Source organism: Phyllostomus discolor, chromosome 7, assembly GCF_004126475.2.
Source record: "Phyllostomus discolor isolate MPI-MPIP mPhyDis1 chromosome 7, mPhyDis1.pri.v3, whole genome shotgun sequence".
Classification (NCBI taxonomy): domain Eukaryota; kingdom Metazoa; phylum Chordata; class Mammalia; order Chiroptera; family Phyllostomidae; genus Phyllostomus; species Phyllostomus discolor.
In genome coordinates, this window is record NC_040909.2 from 115,223,859 (window position 1) to 115,247,493 (window position 23,635).

The 23,635-nt window shown below is 37.5% G+C and overlaps 1 protein-coding gene across 2 annotated transcripts in view; it reads right to left on the reverse strand.

Annotated features, from left to right (window-relative positions):
* Window positions 1–23,635, reverse strand: part of LRP12 (LDL receptor related protein 12) — a 71,537-nt gene that overhangs the window by 27,643 nt on the left and 20,259 nt on the right. The window contains exon 2 of one of the 2 annotated variants that reach the window (XM_028533809.2): window positions 7,560–7,616. The exons of the other annotated variant lie outside the window; for it this stretch is intronic. Coding sequence (XP_028389610.1) covers window positions 7,560–7,616 — 57 coding nt within the window. The remainder of the gene's footprint in view (window positions 1–7,559; window positions 7,617–23,635) is intronic. 2 annotated transcript variants of the gene reach the window in all.

Here is a 23,635-nt window from a genome sequence, read left to right on the forward strand (position 1 = left end):
TCACATTTCTGAACAGGTTGAGGAAAATAAAAGCTTGAGACTATTAAACATGCTAAGAAAAAAGTCAAACAGGAAAAACATGATCATACCCAATGTAAGTGTCCTCATACATAGCAGACAGCTGTGTAAATTGGTATAATCTTTTTTGAAAGCAATCTGTCGAAAGGTTTCTACAGTCATTAAATTACTTATAACCTTTGATACAGTAATTCCACTTCTAGATATCTATGCTAAAGAAATTGTTTTAGAAATAAAAAAGGGCTAGATCTATATTACTATGTCCCAGCAACCTCATCTGCAGTAGGGAGAACCCGCCACAGCCACTGATGTGCTTAGGAATATTACATTACAGACACTGGGTGAAAATTTTATACAAATATTAGAATAATGGTTTGAAAAAGTATTCTATGTTAAATAGCAAGGACAGGGGATAGAATTCAAATGCATATACAATTATTTCTAAGGGGCACAGAAAGAGAAAAAACTGAATTAAAATATTATTTTCATTTATATTAACAATGTAATAAATGATTTTCTTAATCGTTTTGCTGTTTTTCCAGTTTCCCTAAATGTTTGCTGAAACCTGTATAAATGAAAAGAATTTATGAAAACAAGTAAAAAACTTGATTTGAAATAATTGAGAACAAAAGACAAATTATTTCTAGAATTATTTTGATTCAAATAATATCACAGATCAGAGTAAAATTCAGTGTACGGTAGAAAGATTTAAAAAATCAAATATATTATTTTACTGCGTGCAAAGGTCTTGTTATAAGTCAATCTGACCTAAAAATGTTTCAGATGAGCAGTAATTTAGCTATTTAAGAATTCAGACATTAAAAAAAGTGAGATATTTAATGAAGACATTTTTTTAAAAAGAACATTAACTTTCTTACTCTCTGATGTGTAAAATTAAATTACTTGGCCATTTCTATGACATAATTTCATCATAATTTCACATATTATTATACTTATAAAACTACCATTTGTCTTTTCTTTTTTCTGTATATCATGTATGAAATACATGAAAATCTGAACAATGAAAAGTTCCAAACAAAAAAGTACAAAGAATAAGATTTTCTCCAATAACTCTTTTATTATATTATCACCAGATGTATACTTTTTGGACACTTTACATTTTCTTATGCCAATACCTGTAGCATAAGCACCAGCAAAAGGACAAACATATCTCTCTTGGCAAAGATTTAAGGAGGAGGAAGATGAAGATGAATGTTGTAGAATATTAGAAATAGAAACAAATTATCCCAACCATTAGAACCAAAAATATAGTATCAATCAAAAACTACTAATTCCATAAAAATTCCTATGAATAAACAAAACCAAGACTTAGAACAATTTGGCCTGACCAGTATGGCTCAGTTTGTGGGCACTGTCTCACAAAGTGTAAGGCTGCCAGTTCGATTCCCGGTCAGGACACATGCCTAGATTGCAGGTTCCGTTCCTGGTTGCAGCATGTGCAAGAGGCAACCTATTGGTGTTTCTGACATCAATGTTTCTCTCTTTCTTTTTCCCTCCCCTTCCTGCTCTCTAAAAATAAATAAATAAAATCTTTTTAACAAGACAGGACTATTCATAATAAAAAATAAAATTAATATAAGTCATTACTCATCAGACATTTTAACTAGGCCTTTAATAAATGATCTAACTATGTTCATACCTCACCACTGGACTTACCACAGTGAGGCATTATAGGAGCATTTTGTACATGTGTGTTTCCTCCAGTAAGTGGTAAATTCCTTGAGACAAGAAGGTTTTACTCATTGCTTACTCCCACCATTCTTGGCACAAGGTCCATATCAACTGCTTAATACATGCTAAATGAATTTAATTCATCACAGAAGGCTAACTCTATATCCCCAGCTGTCTGGGACAGCTCTGGTTTTGTCTGTGGTGCCAGCATAATTAATTCAAAGTGTCCTGATTTGAACAGTAAGTTACCTGGAAACTAATTATAGACAAGTTAAAATTCTTTCTAAAACAGTCAGCAATATTTCCAAATGCAAACACTGACTGAATCAGGGCACTAAGCACTGTCATAAGGAGTGAGGAGGTGAAAAGAGCAGGTGATGAATGGAAACGGACCCACGGGACAGTGAGCGACCTTGCTGCTTCTGTTGCGGCCTGGTCTCAAATGAAGGCAAGTCCTGCATTTAGAGATTCTTCCAACGGCCAGTTCTCCATTTACACCAGCACTGAAGGGGCTCTCACTTCAACTGGGGATAAAAGGAATTCAGAACTTACACTGTCTGAGCACTACATCTTCTATAGCTCCACGTTAGCCAAAGAAAAATGGCCAGGGATGTGAATTTGAAAGCACCTTTCACAACAGCATCCGTTTGCTTTTTAATGGTACAACTGGAATAGATTTCATTAGTATTCTTCTCTTTCCACAGAATTTTCTAAGACTCATCTTCAGGAAAAAATAATAAGCCATTAACAAGGTTTTACTGACCTCTGAAACGAAGTATTTTTCGTAAAATACATTTAATTAAAACAAAATCTGTCATGGGCTGAAATGTATCGCCCCCAAAGTCTCCTTGTTAAAGTCCGCATCTCCAGGACCTCAGAATGTGACCAGATTTGGAGATGGGGTCTTTAAAGAGGGACATTAAAAGAGGTCATAAGTGTGGGCCCGAAGCCAATATGACTGGTGAAGAGGTCAGGGCGCAGATGCACACACAGGGAAGACCATGTGAAGACATGGCGGGGGGAGACCCACCACCTACAAGCTAAGGAGAAAGACCTCAGAAGAAACCAACCTTGCCAAACCCTTGATCTTGGACTTCTAGCCTCCAGAATTTTGAGAAAATAAAACTATGTTGTTTAAGTCATTTGGTCTATGGTGCTTCATTATGGCAGCCCTAGCAAACTAATACACATTTCTAAATGTATTTCTGAAACACAGGAGTAGAAAAGAAACAAGAAAATAGGCAAGATTAAAATATGCAACACAGGTTTTACATATTCTAAATGCTGAATTTTTTAAACTAAAATTCTTTTCAAATAGGAATTTATTTAATAGTAATTTCAATGCTTAACAAAAGCCTAGTAGTCTAATTTCAAGCAAACAGAAAAAGTAAGTAGAATCTAATCTTGATGAGTGAGGCAAGATTCAGAATTTAAGTAAATACTGGATATGTTCAAATTTCTCATAATCCATAAAAACCTCCATAACTCAGCAAACCAATATTTTGCAAATAACTAATGCATCTTACAAAATGATATATGATAAAAAAAATCAATTTAAAGGGAAAGAAAGTCCATTGAAATTTTATGTAACAGAAAACAAACCGTTCATTGATATGGTTTCAGATTTCACTTGCAACTAACCTTTAAGAATGATCACTTGATGAGTTTTGGCATAGTATCAAAGAAGAATACCCACAATTATCTGAAAAGGCTATTAAAATACTCCTTTCTTTTCTAATTACATATCAGTGTGAAGATGGATTGTTTTTATACATGTCAAAAAAGCACAACATGTTACAAAAGGTAATGCAGAAACAGAGGTGAGAATTCAGCTATCTTCTTTTAAGACAAATTTGAAAACATTGCAAAATTATATAAAATAATTCTATTCTTCCTACTGATGTTTTTGTTTTGAAACATATTTTTATAAACTTATGTTATTGATGTAAACATGAAACAATCATTACTATTATTTGCAAATGAATGTTATTTTCATTTTTAAATTATGTTTCATTGATTATGCTATTACAGTTGTCCTGATTTTTCCCCCTTTGCCCCCCTCCACCCAGCTCTCCCCACTCCCTCAGGCAATCCCCCCATCATTGTTCATGTCCATGGGTCATGTGTGAAAGTTCTTTGGCTACTCCATCTCCTATACTGTACTTTACATCCCCATGGCTATTCTGTAACTACCTATTTGTACTTCTTAATCTCTTCACCTCTTCATCCACCCTCCCCTTCCTCTCCTTCCCCTCCTCCGATCTGTCAACCATTGGTAACTAGCTGCTTTTCTCTTGCTGCTTCTAACAGTTTCTCTTTATCTTCAACCTTTGGCATTTTAATTATGGTGTGTCTTGAAGTAGGCCTCTTTGTATTCATTTTGTTTAAGACTCTCTGTGCTTTTTGGACTTGCATGTCTATTTCCTTCACCAAATTAGGGAGGTTTTCTTTCATTTTTTTTTCAGATAGATTTGCAATTTCTTGCTCTTTCTCTTCTCCTCTGGCACCTCTATGAGGTGAATATTGAACCTTTTGAAGTTGTCCCAGAGGCTGCCTATACTATCCTTGTTTTTCTGGATTCTTTTTTCTTCTTGTTGTTCTGAGGGGTTGTTTGTGCTTCCTTATGTTACAAATCATTGATCTGGTTCTCTGCCTCCTCCACTCTACTGTTGTTTCACTGTAAACTGTTCTTTATTTCAATTAGTGTATCCTTCATTTCTGATTGGATCTTTTTTATGCTGTTGAGGTCCTCACTAAGTTCCTTGAGCATCCTTATAACCAGTGTTTTGAACTCTCTCTCATAGATGGCTTATCTCCATTTTGTTTAGCTCTTTTTCTGGAGTTTTGGTCTGTTTTTTCATTTTAGCCATGTTCTTTGTCTCCTCGTTTTGGCAGTCTCCCTGTTTATTTCTATGTATTAGGTAGGGCTGCTTTGACTCCTGTCTTGGTAGTATGGTCTAAGGTAGTAGGTGTCTGTAGGGTCCAGTGGCACAGCCTCCCCTATCACCCAAGCTGGGTACTTGAGATGCACCCTTTGTAGGGGCTGAGTACACCCTCCTCTTGTAGTTGAGCCTTGGGTGCTGTTGGCAGATCAGTGGGAGGGATTTACCCAGGCCAGTCAGCTGCAGAGATGGGCTGTGACCACTGACAACCAGCCTTTACTGTCTGTGGAGAATCTGCTGTGCAGGGGCAAGGTGGTGGTGTTCCCACATGGTCTGTAAGCTGTCCACTGGGTGCGTTGGCCCTGGGGTTTCGAGGGTGGTGCAGGGCAAGGTCAGCCCCCAGCTGTGTTTTGCCTGGGATACCCTGCCTGAACTATGAAGCAATCTTGAGATGGCTGCTACTTGTGCTGGGCTTGGAGATTCCCAGGCAAAGCCAAGCTGTTAATCTAATACGGCTGCCCCTAGGGCTTACTGAAGCCAGCTGTTGCTAGTTCGATAGCATTCAGGGGCCAAGACCAGCCATTCTTATGGAAAAGCAGTTTGGATGGGGCTGTAAATTGGGCGGGGCAGAGCCTCTAGAGATCTTCAAGGTGAGTCACACAGTATTAGCCAGGTTGATGGAGTCTCAAATATGGCACCAGCTTGCCAGCTCTGTTGGGGGGAGGGCTTAGAAAAGGGACAATGACCTCTGCTTGCCTTGATGCCATACACTTCAGTTTCTACCTGTATACCATTGGTGCCTTTAAGCTGTTACCCCGGTGCTGGACCTCAGAGGGAGTGAGTCACAGTAGGTGAGTCTGTGAGTTAAGAGGAACTACTTGGGGCTCCAGAGGTTTCTTCCATTGACTCAATCCTGGCTGGATTTTGCAGTCAGAAGCTGTGGGGACTTATCTTCCTGGCACTGGAATCCTGGGCTGGGTGGGGGTGGTGCCTGGTGTTTTTCTGGGACTCCTCACTCCCGAGATACCCTTCCAAATTTTTATCCATGTGGGTGTGGGACCAGCCCATTCCACATCTGTGACTGTCCTACCGGTCTGGATAGATGTGGTTTCTTTAATTCCATAGTTGTCAGACTTCCATTCAGCTCGATTTCTAATAGTCCACAGTGATCGCTGTTCCATGTTTTAACTGTAATTATGATGTAGTTGTGCAAAGAGGCAAGTCATATCTGCCTATACAGCCATCCTGACAGGTAATTGCAAATACACTAGTTTTTAAATAATTTGTTTCGGTCTCTAATACAGTAAATACAACTTACATAAACCAAAAACTCTTTGAATTCCTTATTATAGACCCAACTGTGTCTGTCTCTCAATTCATTAGTTGAAGCCCTAAAACACCATGTGACTGCACTTGAAAGATAGGGCCTTTAGAAGGGTAAGCCATGTTAAACGAGGTCGTAAGAGTAAGGCGGGCCCTAATCCTACAGGACAGAGGTCCTCACAAGAGGAGGAGGAAAGACACCAAAGACCTCTCTCTGGGTGCACACCGAGGTCACGTGAGGACACAGCGAGAAGGCAGCCACCTACAAGTCAGGAAGAAAGGTCTGAGCAGCAACCAACCCTGTCTGCACTTTGATCTTGGACTTCTATCCTCCAGAACTGTGAAAAAATAAGTATCTCTTATTTAAGCCACTCAACCTATGGTATTTTTGTTATGGAAGCCCAAACAAACTAATAAAGTCCTCAATATTTTTAAAAGCTTAAAAGCTTAAAATTTTTGAAAACTAAAATTTTGAAAATCACTGAATTAGACAATCACCCTTTGCTTGTATGAATTAAAATGTTGTTAAACAAACTTCTTTCTTCACATTTACTACTTGGAAGAATAATCATAATTTTCATTAGCTATTTGAAATAGGAAGGGAGAAAATTCAAGTCATTTTAAAAATAGCCTTATTTTTACTTGATGTATATAATTATACACCATTTGAAAGCACATGAAAATGGTGAAACAAACTGGGAAAGAATTAACACAGACTACTAAGGCATTTGCTTTGCTTTTCCTGGTCAGACAACCAAGCTTGATGTGTTTGGCTCGTGCATACTAACTCTCAGAATATTTGTTAAGTCTATTAGTTTTCTGAATATAATGTCAGACATAAACAAAAGAAGAAACTTTCAGATTTGTTTCATATGAAAAAACATAACCAAACAAATGAGAAGAAATCAGACTGATAAATACACTAAGTGCAAATTTTTAAACCATAAAAAATATAGGGAAATAATAAAATAACAGGAAGAAACTATTTCAATATATGCAAAAATAAGATTCTGCTCTTGTAGTAACTGCAGCTGATACAGCAAAAATGGCAACAAAGCTGTGGAAGTCGCTAAGGATGAAAATTTCAATAGTAAGGGGCCTTTAAGTAGTCATTAAATTTTAAAAGCTTAGATCAGTGGGGAAAAAAGTGTATTTACCTCAACAAGAGTCTGAATGTCATGGATACAAATTTGTTGTTGGGTTGCTTTTTAATAGCATGCAAATTGTGCCCTCAAGTACAACAGTTTTATGTATAGTACTAGTCTAATCTAAAATCAAGCAAAATGCTTAATTTCTAAGGCTCTAATGCTACATTCAAAATTACATTTTACTAAATTTCATTTCATGTAACTTTGTAGGAAAAGAAAACACTAATTCAACTTGAGCTAACTTCTCTTGGCTCAACGTTTGTATAAAAATAATCATGCAGTCCTTTTGGAAAAGTACAATCAATCCATGGGCATGCAAGTACCAATTTTATCTTATGAGAATTTCCCCATGTTCCAGTTACTTCATTCCTTATTACATGCTGCAAAAAGCAGTAATAATTTTTATAGCCAAATATCACTTCGTAAGATACCAGGTGGCTTTCAATATTTACTATAAGTCATGCATGAAATTTAAACATTACAAAAAATGACTTACCAGTTGACACTCCTGAAATATGCACATTTTCAGAATGTTCTGCAAGAGCACCATTTCCTAAAATTAAACATAATGAATAAACTAATTTCCAAGATAAAATGTATTAAAAATTTTCAGATTCTCCCTTAAAAAATAACTACATAGAGTTACTTGAAATATTCAGACACTAAATTAAAGTCTCCTATAATATTCTTCAAAATAATATAATGAAGCCCAACATTTTAATAGTAGTAGGGAAAACATTTTGGAAATAACAAAAATGTACTGTAATAATATATAAAGGTCCAATGTACAGATTCAACTAAATCCAGAAAAAATTTTCTATCAAGTTAATAGTCAAAAGAGAACTCCATACTATTACTAGAAAAGAGAGGATCATGTACTTTTAAAAGTGGCATTTCTCTAAGAACATGCTTAATCCACCACCAATGTGCCTATTGCTAGGGTCACACATGTTGGTACATGAAAAAAAAATACCTTCCATTGTCTCTTCCAACCTTTTATCAACAACCCCAATACCATTAGGGACAAAATTATATCCTATTTTGCTATCCCTTGATTTTCTGTATCTCCTATCACAGAGTTGGGGACATGGAACCATTCAAATACCTCACTGAACTGAATATCACCTAATAAGTGTTTTTAAAAAAGGCTCCCATTTAAAGTACTGAGGATATTTACTCCTTCAAATTAATGTGAAGTGTCCCTTCAGGTATTCTTTTTGTTTAATTTAAATTTTATTTTATTATAAATTAATTCCATCTACCTCTGTTCTTTCTTTTCTTGTGCAAATTGTTTATCTTTACTTCTCAAGTTTTGTCTCTCTGCAGCCCCTAGGGTTGGTTTAGCTTTGCAACAGCTCAGAAATGCAGCTGCCAGAAAAAGAACTGCCTTTGGAGTAGGTAAGAGAAGCCTGGAGGGCTAAGAGCTGAGTTGCCTTTGATGGTGTTTCTCGATCATCATATTTTCTCTGTAGAAAGTAGCAAGTGCTCCATTCCCAGTCAGGGCACGTGCCTGGGTTGTGGGCCAGGTCCCCAGTAGGGGGCATGGGAGAGGCAACCACACATTGATGTTTCTCTCCCTCCCTTCGCTCTTTCTAAAAAAAAATAAATAAGTAAAATCTTAAAAAAAAAGTAGCACTTATTATCATTAACTTTGCTTTTACAACCATCACACTTCTATGACTGCTTGATTAATGTACAGTATAGAACCTAAGAAAGCAGAGCCTGTGTTCATCTGGTTCAACACTGTGTGCACAGTTCCTGGAACAGAGCAGGTGCTCAAAGAGCGGATGGATGAATGAATGAGGGAGGCCGTGATGAGTAAATGAACTCATGCCAATTAAGCACCTGATAACAGTGCCTGGCACATAGTCAACAATATGTGTGAAATACTAAAGAATAAAATAAAAGTGATAAAACCCTTTTAGTTCACCTACAGTTATAGCCTTCAAAATGAAAAGAAATTATTTTTCCCTATATTAAAAAAACAGTGGAAACTGTGACCTAGGTGTGCAAGCCATATTTAGTATGTCAGTAATCTGATGGTAGTTGTTTAAGTGCTGCACATTAGTACCATTATAAGCCATGATTTATCTTCTCCAGCAGTGTTAATGCTACTGACAGAATCCAAACTACTAGAAAGCCCATACCTATTTCTTCAACATGCACAACTTATAAGAATTGTGGTAGCATAAGCAAAATAAGAAACCGATTCAATAAAGTGACACAATCTGCCAAAAGTCAGTATAAATTGCCTAAATCTTTGCTACTCAGAAGGAGACCAGTAGTACTGGTGACATCAGGAGCTTATTGGAAATGTCGAGTCTCAGGACCCACCCCACATTATTGAATCAGAACTAAGTTTTAACAAGATCTCCCCCCACCCCCAGTGAAATGTGCCTACATTAACATTTCAGAAGTGTTGGTGTAACCTCCTACTTCTATATTAGAAACAACTACAATTACAGCTCTATAATTTGTGTCCCTAAGTTTTCCAATATTCTTAAGGTAGCAAATTAATTCTCAGAAGTCTTAAAACTAGATGTATTTTATACACGTTTCCTCCCAACTCAGTACACAGAATACACGGGTAGAGGGAAACAGCTGCATAAAGGAGTATTTCAGACTGTGGATTCTGGACCAGACTGCTATGATTCTAATACCAGCTCCACCACTTACTTGACATGTGCTATAGGGCAAGTTACCTACAGTCTCTGCCTCCATTTCACCTTTAAAATGGAGACGATAATACCTATCTTACAGGGCTTGGTGGAATTCTTTGTAATAAAAAAATAGATTTAATCTAAATTGTCATTAGCATGCAAAGGAATAAGCTAATACAGCCTTATAAAATATTTAATACATTAAAGTAATTCTGTATGTACTAACTTGGAAAGACATGCACATCGAGTTTATGTTTCAGAATGAATTAGAATATAACCTAATTTTAACTTGAAAATGATGTCAGTTAATACACATGTTTACATACGCATATATTTCTATATGAGAGTTTCAAGGAATATACGAATTGTGGAAGAAGGCCTTTGAAACTGGGAATAAAAAGATCTCTTGCATACTTCAGCATTAATAGAATATGTGACAATAGGCAGAGATTTCTTAAGCATTTTTATTCATTACAAAAAATAAGAACAGGTGAAGAAAATATAGTTCCTTTCCCACCATTCTGAATAAATGGAAAGTCTGATAAATATTGTGCAAGATATTATAAAACACGCTAATTTCACAGAAGTATTATTCATGATTTTTAAAACCAATAAATAATCCTTTAAAACATAAAACATGATACTGCTAATTTCCTATACATTTGCTTTAACTTAGAAACAATTCTATTCAGAAGTTTTTTTTAAAAAAAAATCAATAATAATTTCTGTAAACATCAAATAACCATCCCCTTTTTTGGTTACATTAAATATTTCTTATTCTGAGTATCACTTGAAGTGGCTACTTCCAATTTAGGTATACTGCCATTCTAAAATGCCACTTACATTAACAATTATTTCCATGTTATAATCAGATAGCCCCCCTCAACTTGCTTCCTTGATACAAAGCTAGAGACATTCTTCCTAGAGCTTTCTCCAACCCCCGCTCCCCCAGAAGAAGACCCCATACACATAAAGATGTACACACACCACCACCTCCTTACTATAAGCACAGGGCTGCCACATCACGTATTCTTGCAGATGTCATGCTGTAGAGGTAACTATACATACTGGAAAAATGTATAGTCTCACAAATCATTACTCCTATAGTTATACATTATCAGCTGACTAGTTAATGGACCAGTTAATTAACTAGAATTCCTAAAAGACAATTTTCAAGTAAGAAAAAATTTTATCATCACCTAAGTCAGGAAATAATTTTTATGACAACTTTCTTTCGTCCCACTAACCGAGTAACAAAGGTGAGCAATTTGTTCACATTCTCATTGCCAAGCTGAAACATGGTTCTGTAGTTTCAGGTGCAACATGAGAGACAGAATCTTCCCGAAGAGATACTGTTTTAGGAAAGGGGTCACAGGGCACTGAGTTTGAGCTCTGGAACCAGACTTAAACTGGAATTAAATCCCAGCTCTACTATTTTCATTTAGTCATGAACCTTAATTAAACTACATCTCCTAACATTTGGTTTATTCACTTGAGTAATCAGAATGTCATCAATAAGAAAATATGTAAATTTATGGTCTCTGCATCCCTGTTGCTTTGTATCTTTGTTATATTTATTTCTGCTTTTTTGAGAACTTAATAGATATGTGCTAGTCAAATCCTAAGAGCCTTACAAGCTTTCCTTTAGCTCATCTTTAAAACAGTTCATTTTACAGACAAGACAGCTAAAGCTTCTAGCAACTCAGTAAACTTTTTCAGAGAGCTAGTAACTGGATGATTTGAAAATTCAAATCCACAATCATTAAGAAGTTTGTGTTCCTTACTTTTAAAAAAGAATTCAGGATCTATACCAATTTCCATGGCATTCAGAAGTCTATGTTTCTTACCTTTTTTTTTTTTTTAAATTTCAGGCATGAACATATTTCTTGTTTATTAAAAAATAGTACTTAACTTTCAGAGTTCAAACCTACCAGTCACAGCTATTCCTATCTGTATGGGGAGACATCACTAGTTTAAAAGTTAATGAGTGGCAGTTATAAGTACATGTTCAGCATCCTACAATCTCATTTCCACTGTGCAGTGAGAACAGTAATCAAACATGAACACGAGGTCTGTCCAGAAAAAGCCCAGCCATCGTTAATATAAAAAGAAGGCTTTGCCAACACCAATGTAACGTGGCAATCAAGGAAAGTGGACTGGAATGCGCATGCATGAACAAGGACAACTTCACTGTACTAGTCAGCGGGGGCGGTAGAGGCTGTTGAGTGGGCATGTGTACTATGTGGCTGCTGCATTAAAAATGATTGAGGAGCACAACAAATCTGCATCAAATTTTGCTTTAAGCTTAAACACTGCTCTGCAGAAATGATTCTGATGATTCAGAAGGCATTCAGGGACAATGCAATGACTGCAGTGCAAATAAAATTGTGGAACAAATACTTCAAAGATGGTTGAGAATCTGTTGAAAGTGATCCACATTCTGGGAAGCCTGCAAAAAGCAGAACGCCTGAGAACGTTGAATGTATATGGGCAGCAATCCACAAAGATCGGCAACTGACAGTGGGAGAACTAGAAGCTGATCTGGGGATTCCAAAAACTACTGCGTCTGAGATTTTGACACAGGATCTTGGCATGAAATGTGTTGTGGCAAAATTTGCTCTGTGGCTTCTGCTGCCAGAGCAAAAGGAACATCATGCTGCAGTTGCTAATGACTTGATTTGAGTTGCTACCAATGAACCAGATTTCAAGAAGGTCATAACAGGACATGAATCACAGGTCTAGGTCTATGATCTAGAAACCAAGGCTCAGTCATCCCAATGGAAGTTGCCTGGTTCTCCACACCCAAAGAAGGCACAGTAAAGTCACAGCAATATCAAGACCATGTTAACTGTGTTTTTTGATTGGGAATGTGTTGTCCATCATAAGTATGCCACTCCAGGTCAAACATTAATAAGGGGTACTACCTCAATGTTCTTAATCGGTTGAGATGAAATATCATGAAAATGGCTGCAGCTATAGGCAACTGGTGATTGGCAGCTTCATCACAACACACCTGCTCATGTATCGCATCTCACTGTAAAGATTTTTGGCCAAACATCAAGTCACCCAGGTGACTCAGCCCCCCTACAGCCCAGCTTTGGTACTCTGCAACTTCTGGCTTTTCCCAAAAGTAAAATCACCCTTGAAAGGGAAGAGATTTCAGACTGTCAATGAGTTTCAGGAAAATACGACAAGGAAGCTGATGGCAATTCCAAAAAAGGATTTTGCAGGGTTTTGCAGTGGAAGAGATGCTGGGAGAACTGTGTGAGGTCCCAAGGTGCCTACTTTGAAGGGGACTGAGGTGTCACTGTCCTATGCACAATGTTTCTTGTATCTTGTATCTTCTTCAGTAAATGTCTGTATTTTTCATATTACATGGCTGTACACTTTCTGGACAGACCTCATATACACCCCAAAAGCAAACATCACTTCTATTTTATTGTATGTAAAGAAAAACTCCAAAATCCTAATAGGATCCTAATCCTAAAGTCTCCACAGTCTGGCTCTTCCTTAACTACTTTAAAAGCTTCATCTCTTGTCATCCACTTTTCCATTCTATGTCTTATCTCCAGAAATACTGGATTTCTTTTAGGAAAGTGTCAGCTGACTTCCTTGATTTTGGACTTTACTATTTCCTGAGGGAGGTGTCTCCTGACTCCCCCACATTAGGTTAAGTCATCCTGTTATAGGCTCCTATAGTATCTAATACTGTCACTTTCTGAAAATGTATTGTATGTGTGTTATCTGTGTAATATCTGTATTTCCTACCAGATCTTATTTTTGGGGATGGAGAGTGTGATGTGGTGATGGACATAGCTGGGTTTATTTTATTTTGCGATCCAGTGACTGGCACAGAGCATGACACATAATAGGAGATACTCTGTCCGTATCTGCTTGAATAAATGAATGCGTGGTAGGTTGATAAATAAGTAAGTGGGCACCGTTTCTGCCCCTGAAGAGTTGACAATCTATTGAGAAAATAATAAAAATACATAAAACAGAAGCAAACAGTACAAAAATCTAAAATAAAATCAGCAAGTGTCTTACTCAAGTGGGAGGTCCTAAAGGCTTTTCTATTAAAAAATAAGAATGGAAAAATAGGAGTTCCCACTATAGTTATTAAATTAGCCAATGCAATTAGACAAGAAAAACAATTATAAGCATAAGAATTGCAAAAGAGAGAAAGAAGTAAATCTATCTACAGATGATAAGATTGTATATCTATTTTTGAAAACCCAAGACAGTCAACAGAAAAATATAAAAATTGAGTCAAGCAGCAGGATATAACATAAGCATACAAAACCCAAAAGCTTTTGTAATACAAACAGCAGCGTGTAAGAAGGTATATAGCACAAAACCACATTTTTAGTAACAAATTTTTTTTAAAAAAACTCAGACCTAAAACTCCTACTCTGGGTCATGAGAGAGTTATTAATAATGGATTAGCAATTCCACTAAGAACAACTAAAAAAGTTGGAACATGTGAAAAAAAAAAACCAACCTCAGACACTAAAGAAGAGCGTGTAAAACTTTGATCTCTGAGAAAAGGGAAACAAATTAAGATGTGTCCATTAATGTACAGGCCTAATACCTGGAGACTTTCTAGACCCTGGAACATCAAGGGAGAACCTACATTCTTGACAAGCTGGGGAGACAGAGATTAGAGTTCAGAGAGGCTGAGTCAGCTGAAACGTTCAGAGTATCAGGAAAGGAGAAAACTGTAAAAACATAAAGGACTCCAAAAATCTGTACCAGGGCCCTAGTCTCAGGCTGAGTGATAAGCTGCACATGTATAGAGTGAGACGTCACAAAAATAGGCAAAGAACAACTACCAGAAGCTAGAAGCTTAAAACTTCCAGCCCACAGAGCAGCAAGATGCTAAAGTTCTCACTAGCAAGAACAGAAAGAATCAAAGTGGACTTACTATAGCCATTTTGATCGTTTTCTTTTCTTCTTTTCTTGCTCTCTTTGTTTGTGATTTGATGACTTTTGGTGGTATGATTTATCTTTTGTATTATCTACTATAGGTATTTACTACAGGTTTTTGGTTTGTGGTTACCACGAGGCTTACATAAAATATATTTATAACAGTCTCTTTTAAGCTGATAACTGTGGATACTAAGTCACTTTTACTCTTCCTCATCTTATGTTTTTTTACATCACAATTTACATATTTTCCTTGTGTATTCATAACAAATTATTGTATGTTTTTAAAACTAGTTATTTAAAGTTATCTTATAAAAGTTATTTTAAATGTTAAAGTGTCATTTAACCTTATAACTAGGTTTATAAGTGATTTAGCCATAACCATCACAACATTAGAGTATTCTGAATTTAACTATTCATTTACTTTTACCAGTGAGATTTCCACTTTCATGTTTTTCTGTTACTAATTAGAGCCCTTTCTTTTTTAGCTTGAAGAGGTGCTTTTATCATTTCTTATGAGACTGGTTTAGTGGTGATGACCTCCTTTAGCTTTTGCTTGCCTGGAAAACTGTTTCTCTCTCCTTCAATTTTGAGGGACAACTTTGCTGGGTAGACTATTCCTGGTTGACATTTTTTTATTTGAGCATTTTTTCTTCTTTCAGCACTTTGAATATATCATACCACTGTCTTTTAGCCTGCGAATTTTCTGCTGAAATATCTGCTTACTGGCATTTGGGAGGCTCCCTCGTACAAGGCGAGTTATTTTCTCTTACTGCTTTTAAGATTCTCTTCTTGTTTTTAACTTCTAACAACTGAATTATAAAGATAAGCCTCTTAATGTATCTTCACCGTTATTCATTCAGATTCCTTGAGTGTATGTGTGATTTATTGAAAAATGCAACATGCTGACCACGGAAGTTTAAAAGAACCTCATAGAGGCAATCACCGAACTGCAAGGTATTGTTACCCGAGTGCCTGCTATACATATTCAGTGAAGGCAAGTGATAGCACCAAAGCGTATGCAGCCAAGATTCAAAGCGAGGGGAATTTTTTAAATGGTGATTTTAAAAAAATTTATGGTTCTTTGTAGTTTTCAAAATATTTCTTATGATTTATGTTGTCACATATGATACAATAAGCCTCAAAATTCCCACATATATGATTTCTACCTTACAGATGATAAAACTGTGGCTGGAGTTTTTTCTTATTGTTATTTCTCACCAGTGATTTTTTTTTTTTGAAACTGTCTGTCTCATTCTGGTCACTGCTCTGATTAAACCCTTTGCATTGCAACTCAGAATGACTAAACTGCTCCCCAACCTACAATTGCTCTGTTTCTTTCCAGTGTCCTCTCTTCATCTGGTTATTCCCCACTCTACTGCCAGCATTATCTTTTATTTCTTTATTCAATATATTTTATTGATTGTGCTATTACAGTTGTCCCAATTTTTCCCCCTTTGTCCCCCACCACCCAACATGCCTCATTCCCTTTGGCAATCACGCCCCCCCCACCCCCCCGCCCAGTTCTTATCCATGGGTCATGCATATAAGTTCTTTGGCTACTCCATTTCCTATAGCTCTTAACATCCCCCTGACTACTCTGTACCTACCAATTTGTACTTCTTAAACCCTGCACCTTTGCCTACATTCTCTCCTTTCCCCTTCCCAACTATGACCCTCCAAATGATCTCCAGATCTATGACTCTGTTTCTATTCTGCTTGTTTGCTTAGTTTGTTTTTTAGATTCAATTGTTGATAATTATGAATTTATTGCCATTTTAATGTTCATAGTTTTGACCTTCTTTTTCTTACATAAGTCCCTTTAACATTTCATGTAATGATGGTTTGGCAATGATGAACTCCTTTAGCTTTACCTTGTCTGGGCACTTTATCTGCCCTTCTAAATGATAGCTTTTCCAGATAGAGTGATCTGGATTGTAGGTCCTTGCTCTTCGTCACTTTGAATACTTCTTGCCAGTTCCTTCTTGCCTGCAAGGTTTCTTTTGAGAAATCAGCTGACAATCTTGTGGGAACTCCTTCGTAGGTAACTGTCTCCTTTTCTCTTGCTGCTTTTAAGATCCTCTCTTTATCTTTGACCTTTAGCATTTTAATTATGTCTTGGTGTGGTCCTGTTTCCATCTCGTTTGGGACTCTCTGTGCTTCTTGGACTTGTATGCATGTCTATTTCCTTCATGAAATTAAGAAAGGTTTTTTTAATTATTTTTTCAAGTAAGTTTCCGATTTCTTACTCTTTCTGTTCTCCTTCCAGCACCCCTATGATTTGAATGTTGATATGTCTGAAGTTGTCCCAGAGGCTCCTTAGCCTGTCTTTGTTTTATTGGATACTTTTTTCTTCTTGCTGTTCTGACTGAATGTTTTTTCTTCACTATGTTCCAAATCATTGATTTGATTCTCAGCTTCATCCACTCCACTGTTGGTTCCCTATAAGTTTTTCTTTATTTGACTTAGTGCAACCTTCATTTCTGCCTAGATCTTTTTTATGCTGTTGAAGTACCAGTGAGTTCCCTGAGCATCCTAATAACCAGTGTTTTGAACTCTGAGTCTGATAGATCGCTTATCTCCATTTTGTTTAGTTCTTTTTCTGGAGTTTTGTTCTGCTCTCCCACTTGGGCCATATTTCTTTGTCTCCTCATTTTGGCAGACTTCCCGTGTTTGTTTCTGTGTATTAGGTAGAGTTGCTTTGATTCCGTCTTAGTAGCATGGCCTATTGCAGGAAAGTGCACCTGTAAGGTGGATGGGGCAGAGCCTTGGAAATTGCCAAGGCAGGCAACCTGTGTGAACTAGGTTAAGAGTCACTACTCTGTGGCTCTGTGTGGGGCAGGGCTCAGAAAGGGGTCAATGTTGCTGCTTGGCCTCTGGAGTTTTGTCCAGGAGGAAGCTGTCCCCTGGCACTTGAGCTAATGCCAGACACTTCAGTTGCTCCCATATGCCACTGGTGCCCTTCCAGCCGCTGCTCCAGTGCAGAAGCCCAGAGAGAGTGAGTCTGCATAGTAAGTCTTAAGCCCACTGCAGGCCCTTGAAGAGGAGACATTTGAAAATCCTGCAGTTTCTTCCACTGCCCCAACCTCCACCGATTTTTATAGCCAGAAGACATGGGGACTTTTCTTCCTGGGAACCCTGGTGTGGGGCTGGGATCTCTTGCTCCTGATGTATCCCTCCCAATTTTTATTCACCACATGTGGATAAAAAAGGTGCACATGTGGATAAAGATGCAAAATGTGCATCTCTATCCCTCCTACCCATACAGGTGAATAAGACTTCTTTAATTCCTTGGTTGTCAGACTTCCATAGAGCTCGATATTCTGATGATTCTGGGTGACAGTTGTTCATAGTTTAGTTGTAATTTTTGCTGTGGTTGTGCAAGAAGGCAAGTCATGTTCACCTATGCCACCCTGACTGGAAGTGGATTGTAGATGCTGCTGGCAAGTTTGAAATTTGCAGGGCAGGGAGGCAGGCTGGAGACCAAGGGAAGCATTGATGCTGCAATCACCAGTTTAAAGGTATTCTGGAGCCAGAATTGCTACTGTGTAGCCCAGAAATGTTAAATAATATGCCTAATGTCACACAGCTCATAGATACAGGGACAAGACTTAAAATCAGATACCCTGATTCTAACTTCAGGTGAAAAGGAGGAGAGAGATTGTGGCCCCAGGCTATCTGATTTACAGCAGGAAGAGAAATCTGTGAGAAGAAAAACAGCACAATGCCACTCACACACACACCTGCAGGTTTTCTGACTTGGACTACTGAGCTCAGGCTCACTAAGGCGATTTTATGGATTTCAGAACGCCCCTGCTCCAGATAAAATGCTGTCTTTTTTTTTTTTAAGTAGTAGTAATTTCTGTTGAGAAATTTCTGATGCTGTACTAGACATTGCTCTAGTATCCACACCAAATTTTTCTACAGTGCTCAAAAGGTGTAAGATAATTTGTCAAACCCTTGTAGAAGTTAACACGCACTTGTCTCCAACATTCCTATTAGTGTGATTATCAACCTACAAAAGGACTAAGGTTTCTCCAACACAGTTCTTATCAAATCCATATGGCTTATAGAGTTATTTCCTCTCTGAGGTTTTCATAAACCACTTCTTTTTTCTCTATTTATAATCTTCCCTAATTGTTGGTTTGTGGAATTCTCATCCATCCCAACCTTTTTGGGAAATCAAAATTGCATTTCCAGTTTCCAGTCATCTGATCTTTCTTTCCTTCATTCATTCCTTTAAGCATTTTAGTACCTAAGTGAAAACTCAAAGTTGTCTGAAATACCTGAATGAACTTCTACAATTACTGAACCCACATCCTTTAGGAAAGTTTCCAGAAACGTTTACTCTTATCCTTTCAGTTGGAAGAGCATATATGACAGAGGGGGCAGAGGCATCTATTTAATATTATACCACACCAAAGCAACAACCCTATATAACTTTGTTATTCTTTATCCTACAAATGTTTCAAAGACCACGTTATTGCTCTTGGTATTTTTGCTCAACTCAATCTTGACTTCTCTCTATGTTACTAATATCTATAATTTATCCTTGATAAAATATCCTTTCTGTCTTGGGAATATACTTAATTAGTCTGAAGTCATTGAACAACAACTTAATTTCTTTAGATTTCCCTACCATTCATTCTTTCTTGAGGATTGTTTGTAATTTTAACAACCAGAAATTATTTTTGAGCTATTAACTTCCCTGGATTATCTTTATAGATTTTTATGTTGTGAAGCCATACTAATATTTTCTTCTCAATTAATTTTGAATCTATTGGTCTTAAACTCTAATTGTGCCAATATCTCCCTTCCTCCCTCCCTCTCTCTCTCAAAGCTATTGTAACATAGTTGTTGCTTTCTGTCTGATCAAAATAAAGTACAGAGTAGCATGCTCTCATAAACTGAATCGTGTTGCTCAAAATTCCTATGTTGAAGCCCTAACCCCCAGTCCGACTACATCTGGAGAGAGAACCGATAAGGGGATTATTGAACTGAAAGGAAGCCATAGGGTGGGGACCTAATCTGGTAAGATGGGCTTCCTCAGGAGAAGACACCAGAGATTTCTCTCCCCACCCGTGCAGAAAACAGGCCATGAGAGGACACAGCCGGAAGGATGCTGCAAGCCCGGAGAATACCTCATCAGAAACCAAACCTGAAAGCACCTTGATTTGAGACTTGTAACTTCCATAACTGTGAGAGAGAAAGTTTGTGCTGTGTAAGCCACCCGGTCTGTAATATTTTGTTATGGGAGCCCAGTCTTCCGAAGAGAGGCTTCACAGTGTCTAAGAAATACCTACTAATACAATGTTTTGTGTAAAGAAAGGTTAATAATCCCTGGAAAATAGAGTTTATTTTTCCAATTTATTTAATTATTGGTATTCTAAAAGCATTATTCTATTGCTTTTTAGTTATAGCCACTTATTATGGATTTAATAGACTTTTATGAATTGGTCTGAACCTACCTGCCATTTAAAATAATAGTAACAATCATGCTTTTGGAAATATACATTCTAATTTTCAAACCACATTCTTAATAGACATTTGGGAGTTTGATACTTTTATATGTTTTGGCTTCCTTTATTTCTACGTTAGTAAGATTTTATGTTTGAAATGAAGTATACACACCCGTCCACATATACAAACATACACAAGTACACATACACACCAGGTGTTGTTACTTACATATTTTATTCCCCTTTAAGGACAGACCGAGTATATCACCAAGTATATTGCTTTGGCTTTTATTTTTTCTTCTTGGTGTATATTAAACTTCATAGATTATTATGGAACAACAGGTAATTAAGCTGTTGATTATATTATAACCTTCTGAAAAGTGATCAGTAGCCTACATTACTCAAATATTATCAGGCACAGTACCCGAACAGATACAGTCAGTACACGGTCAGCTTAGTACATGAGAAAAGTATTAACAGACAAATAAAAGTAGTTTTTCTTTTTTATTTTCTTGTTTCCCAAAAGGCAAAGTCTTTCACAATGTGGGGCCTGGGACTGGGATTGCGAAGGGGCAGTAGGAGAAGCCTGGTGAGAAAAATGTTGGAAACCTCTGATGTCAACCCTACCTTAATAGCTGCTTAAATTGAAGTACAGAGAGAAGGGAAAGGCAGTTACCTTTTTCAAAAATCAGCTCTCTGAAGTATAGTCTGCATGCAAAAAAGTTAATTAATTCCAAGTGCACAGTCTAATGAGTTCTAACAAATACATGCAGTTCAGCAAGCACCACGACAATCAACACATAGAACATTTCTGTAACCCACACAGCTCTCTGGGCCCCTCTGCAGTCCACCCCTCTCCACACTCCTGACACCAGACCAGTAGCGACTGCAATCCACATCTGTAAGTGTCAGACACTGTACTGAGCTTGTGATGTGTTATTTAATCTTCCTCCTAAAGTCCTAAGAATAGAGACTATTATACCCATGTTATGGATGAAGACACTGACTCAAGTAAATTACCCAGGACTCTGGCTAGTAAGTGGCAGGCAAATCCATACCTGCCTAATTCCAACATTAAAAATCGAGTTTTCACCTAAAAATATTGAATTTCTTGGCTTCCCTGAGAACATTTTAATATCTGCCTACATGGATGCAAATACACTGAGCGGACCTCTTTCAGGAGAGGACTGCCTTTGTTTCAGGGGTCCAACAGCCCCACGGCCTCCTCCTGTCTGCAGACTCTGACACCAGGTGCTCTTCACCTGTGGTACCTCCCCAGTCCTTGTCAGCATTTGAATTTGTGCCCTCTGGAATATTTTGTGAGTCCAAGTTCCATGTGTAGAAAAGTGTATGGAAGGATACACAATAAACTGCTTACACTGTCTATCCCACTTTCTTTTTCAAAAAAAAATTATTTAAATTGTTGTTGCAATACAATTTTCTACCTTTTATTCCCATCCCAACCCACCCATCCAGCCCTCCCCTCCTCCCTCCCATTTCCACCCACCCCTAGCTTTTATTCATGTGTCCTTTATACTGTTTCCTGTAAACCCTTCCCCTTTCCCCCTGAAATTCCCTCTTCTCTCCCCTGTGGTCACTGTCAGCCTGTCCTCTATTTCAGTGTCTTTGGTTATATTTTGCTTATTTCTTTGTTTTGTTGTTTAGGTTCCTGTTAAAGGTGAGATCATATGGTATTTGTCTTTCATGGCCTGGCTTATTTTCCTTAGCATAATGCTCTCCAGCTCCATCCATGCTGTTGCAAAGGGTAGGAGCTCCTTCTTTCTTTCTGCTGCATAGAATTCCATTGTGTAAATGTACCATAGTTTTTTCATCCATTCATTTACTGACAGGCACCTAGGTTGCTTCCAGCACTTGGCTATTGTAAATTGTGCTGCTGTGAACATTGGGGTACATAGGTTCTTTTGGATTGGTGTTTCAGGGTTCTTAGGGTATAATCCTAGCAGTGGAATTGCTGGGTCAAAATGCAGATCCATTTTTAGTTTTCTGAGGAAGTTCCATACTGCTTTCCATAGTGGCTGCACCAGTCTGCAGTCCCACCAAGAGTGCACTAGGGTCCCCTTTTCACTACAACCTCTCCAACACTTGTTGTTTGTTGCTTTGCTTATGATGGCCATTCTGACTGGTGTAAAGTGGTATCTCATTGTGGTTTTAATTTGCATCTCTCTGATAGCTAGTGATATTGAGCATCTTTTCATGTGTTTCTGTATCCTCTGTATGTTCTATCCCACTTTCTTGCCCCTGTCCCTAAGATAGGAAAGAGGGAGAGAAATGATCAGCTTTCGTTCTTGATACATTTCTATAATGTCTGACGCATGAAAGTACATATTACATTTGTAGGTTAATTTATGTGGATCGAATACTATATACTGGAATGCTACCCTCTAAAACATTAACACAACATAAAATTCTATAGCTAAATAATTTAAAGTTTTTCTTTATAACATTATGCTTAAAATGATCACAGGTGATGTTTTTTCTTAACATTGATGAAACGGTATAAGAATTATCATTTAATACAAATACTAAAGCATATTTGTTACCCTCTTCTCTAGCAACAGATCACTTTAAAAAGTGTTTTTATATGTAAGATTCAACTAAGAGAAGACTGATGTGTGGCTACAACTTTCGTATTCTTGCTGACTTCACTAATACATGGTGATGTTTATGAACAAGTAGAAAGTGTTGGCTTTTATAATAACAAGTGATTCTTAATGCCTTAGAGGTAGAAAATAGCCTTTTAGTAGTGGTAGAATTATAAAGAAAGCAGAATTTAAAATTCAGTAACAATTTAAAATTTTAAAATATATTACTTTTAACATTTAAAAGAAATTACTAAATCATTAAAATCTTAGTCAATACCATTTGTAGATGTTAAGCTCTCCTTGACATTAACCATTTCTTTTTTTGCACCGAACACCTACACTGTGGTCTTTCTCCTACCTTTATTATTTATAAGAGATGGGACAGTACGTAGTTTGTTTCTACTTCTAGTAACAACTATGACCAGAGAACAGGAAATGATGAAGGATCACTCTCCCACTGACGGGGAAGACTGTTGCCAACGTTATGAGAGGATCTCTCAAGGGAGGAAAGGACACGGCAGATCTGAAGGCACCCCGGATCCCGGAGGCACTCATCAGTCCCTCTCTCCTTCCCCTTCAGATCTGTCCTGTCTTCTGTTTCCCTCGTCTCTGCCCTGATGGTATATTCAGGTCTCCCTCTTCCACAGAAAAAACTGCTTTCTTGTCAGTGCGCCTCCTGGTTCTGCTTTATCTTGGTTTTTCCCTTCTTAGCTAAAGTTTTTGAAAGAAATCTACACTCACTCATGGAGCTTCTTACATATCATTTGCTCCTGCACCTGCCTCTGGGTTTGAACACGTTCTCCCTACATGGAATGGTCCAGCGCACTGCCCCTAGTTACCCACCTAACTCCCTCAGCTCAGCTCGGGGAAACGGACCCCCCCCCCCCATGAACAACAGAACATCAAATTAGTGCTGAGTTAGGA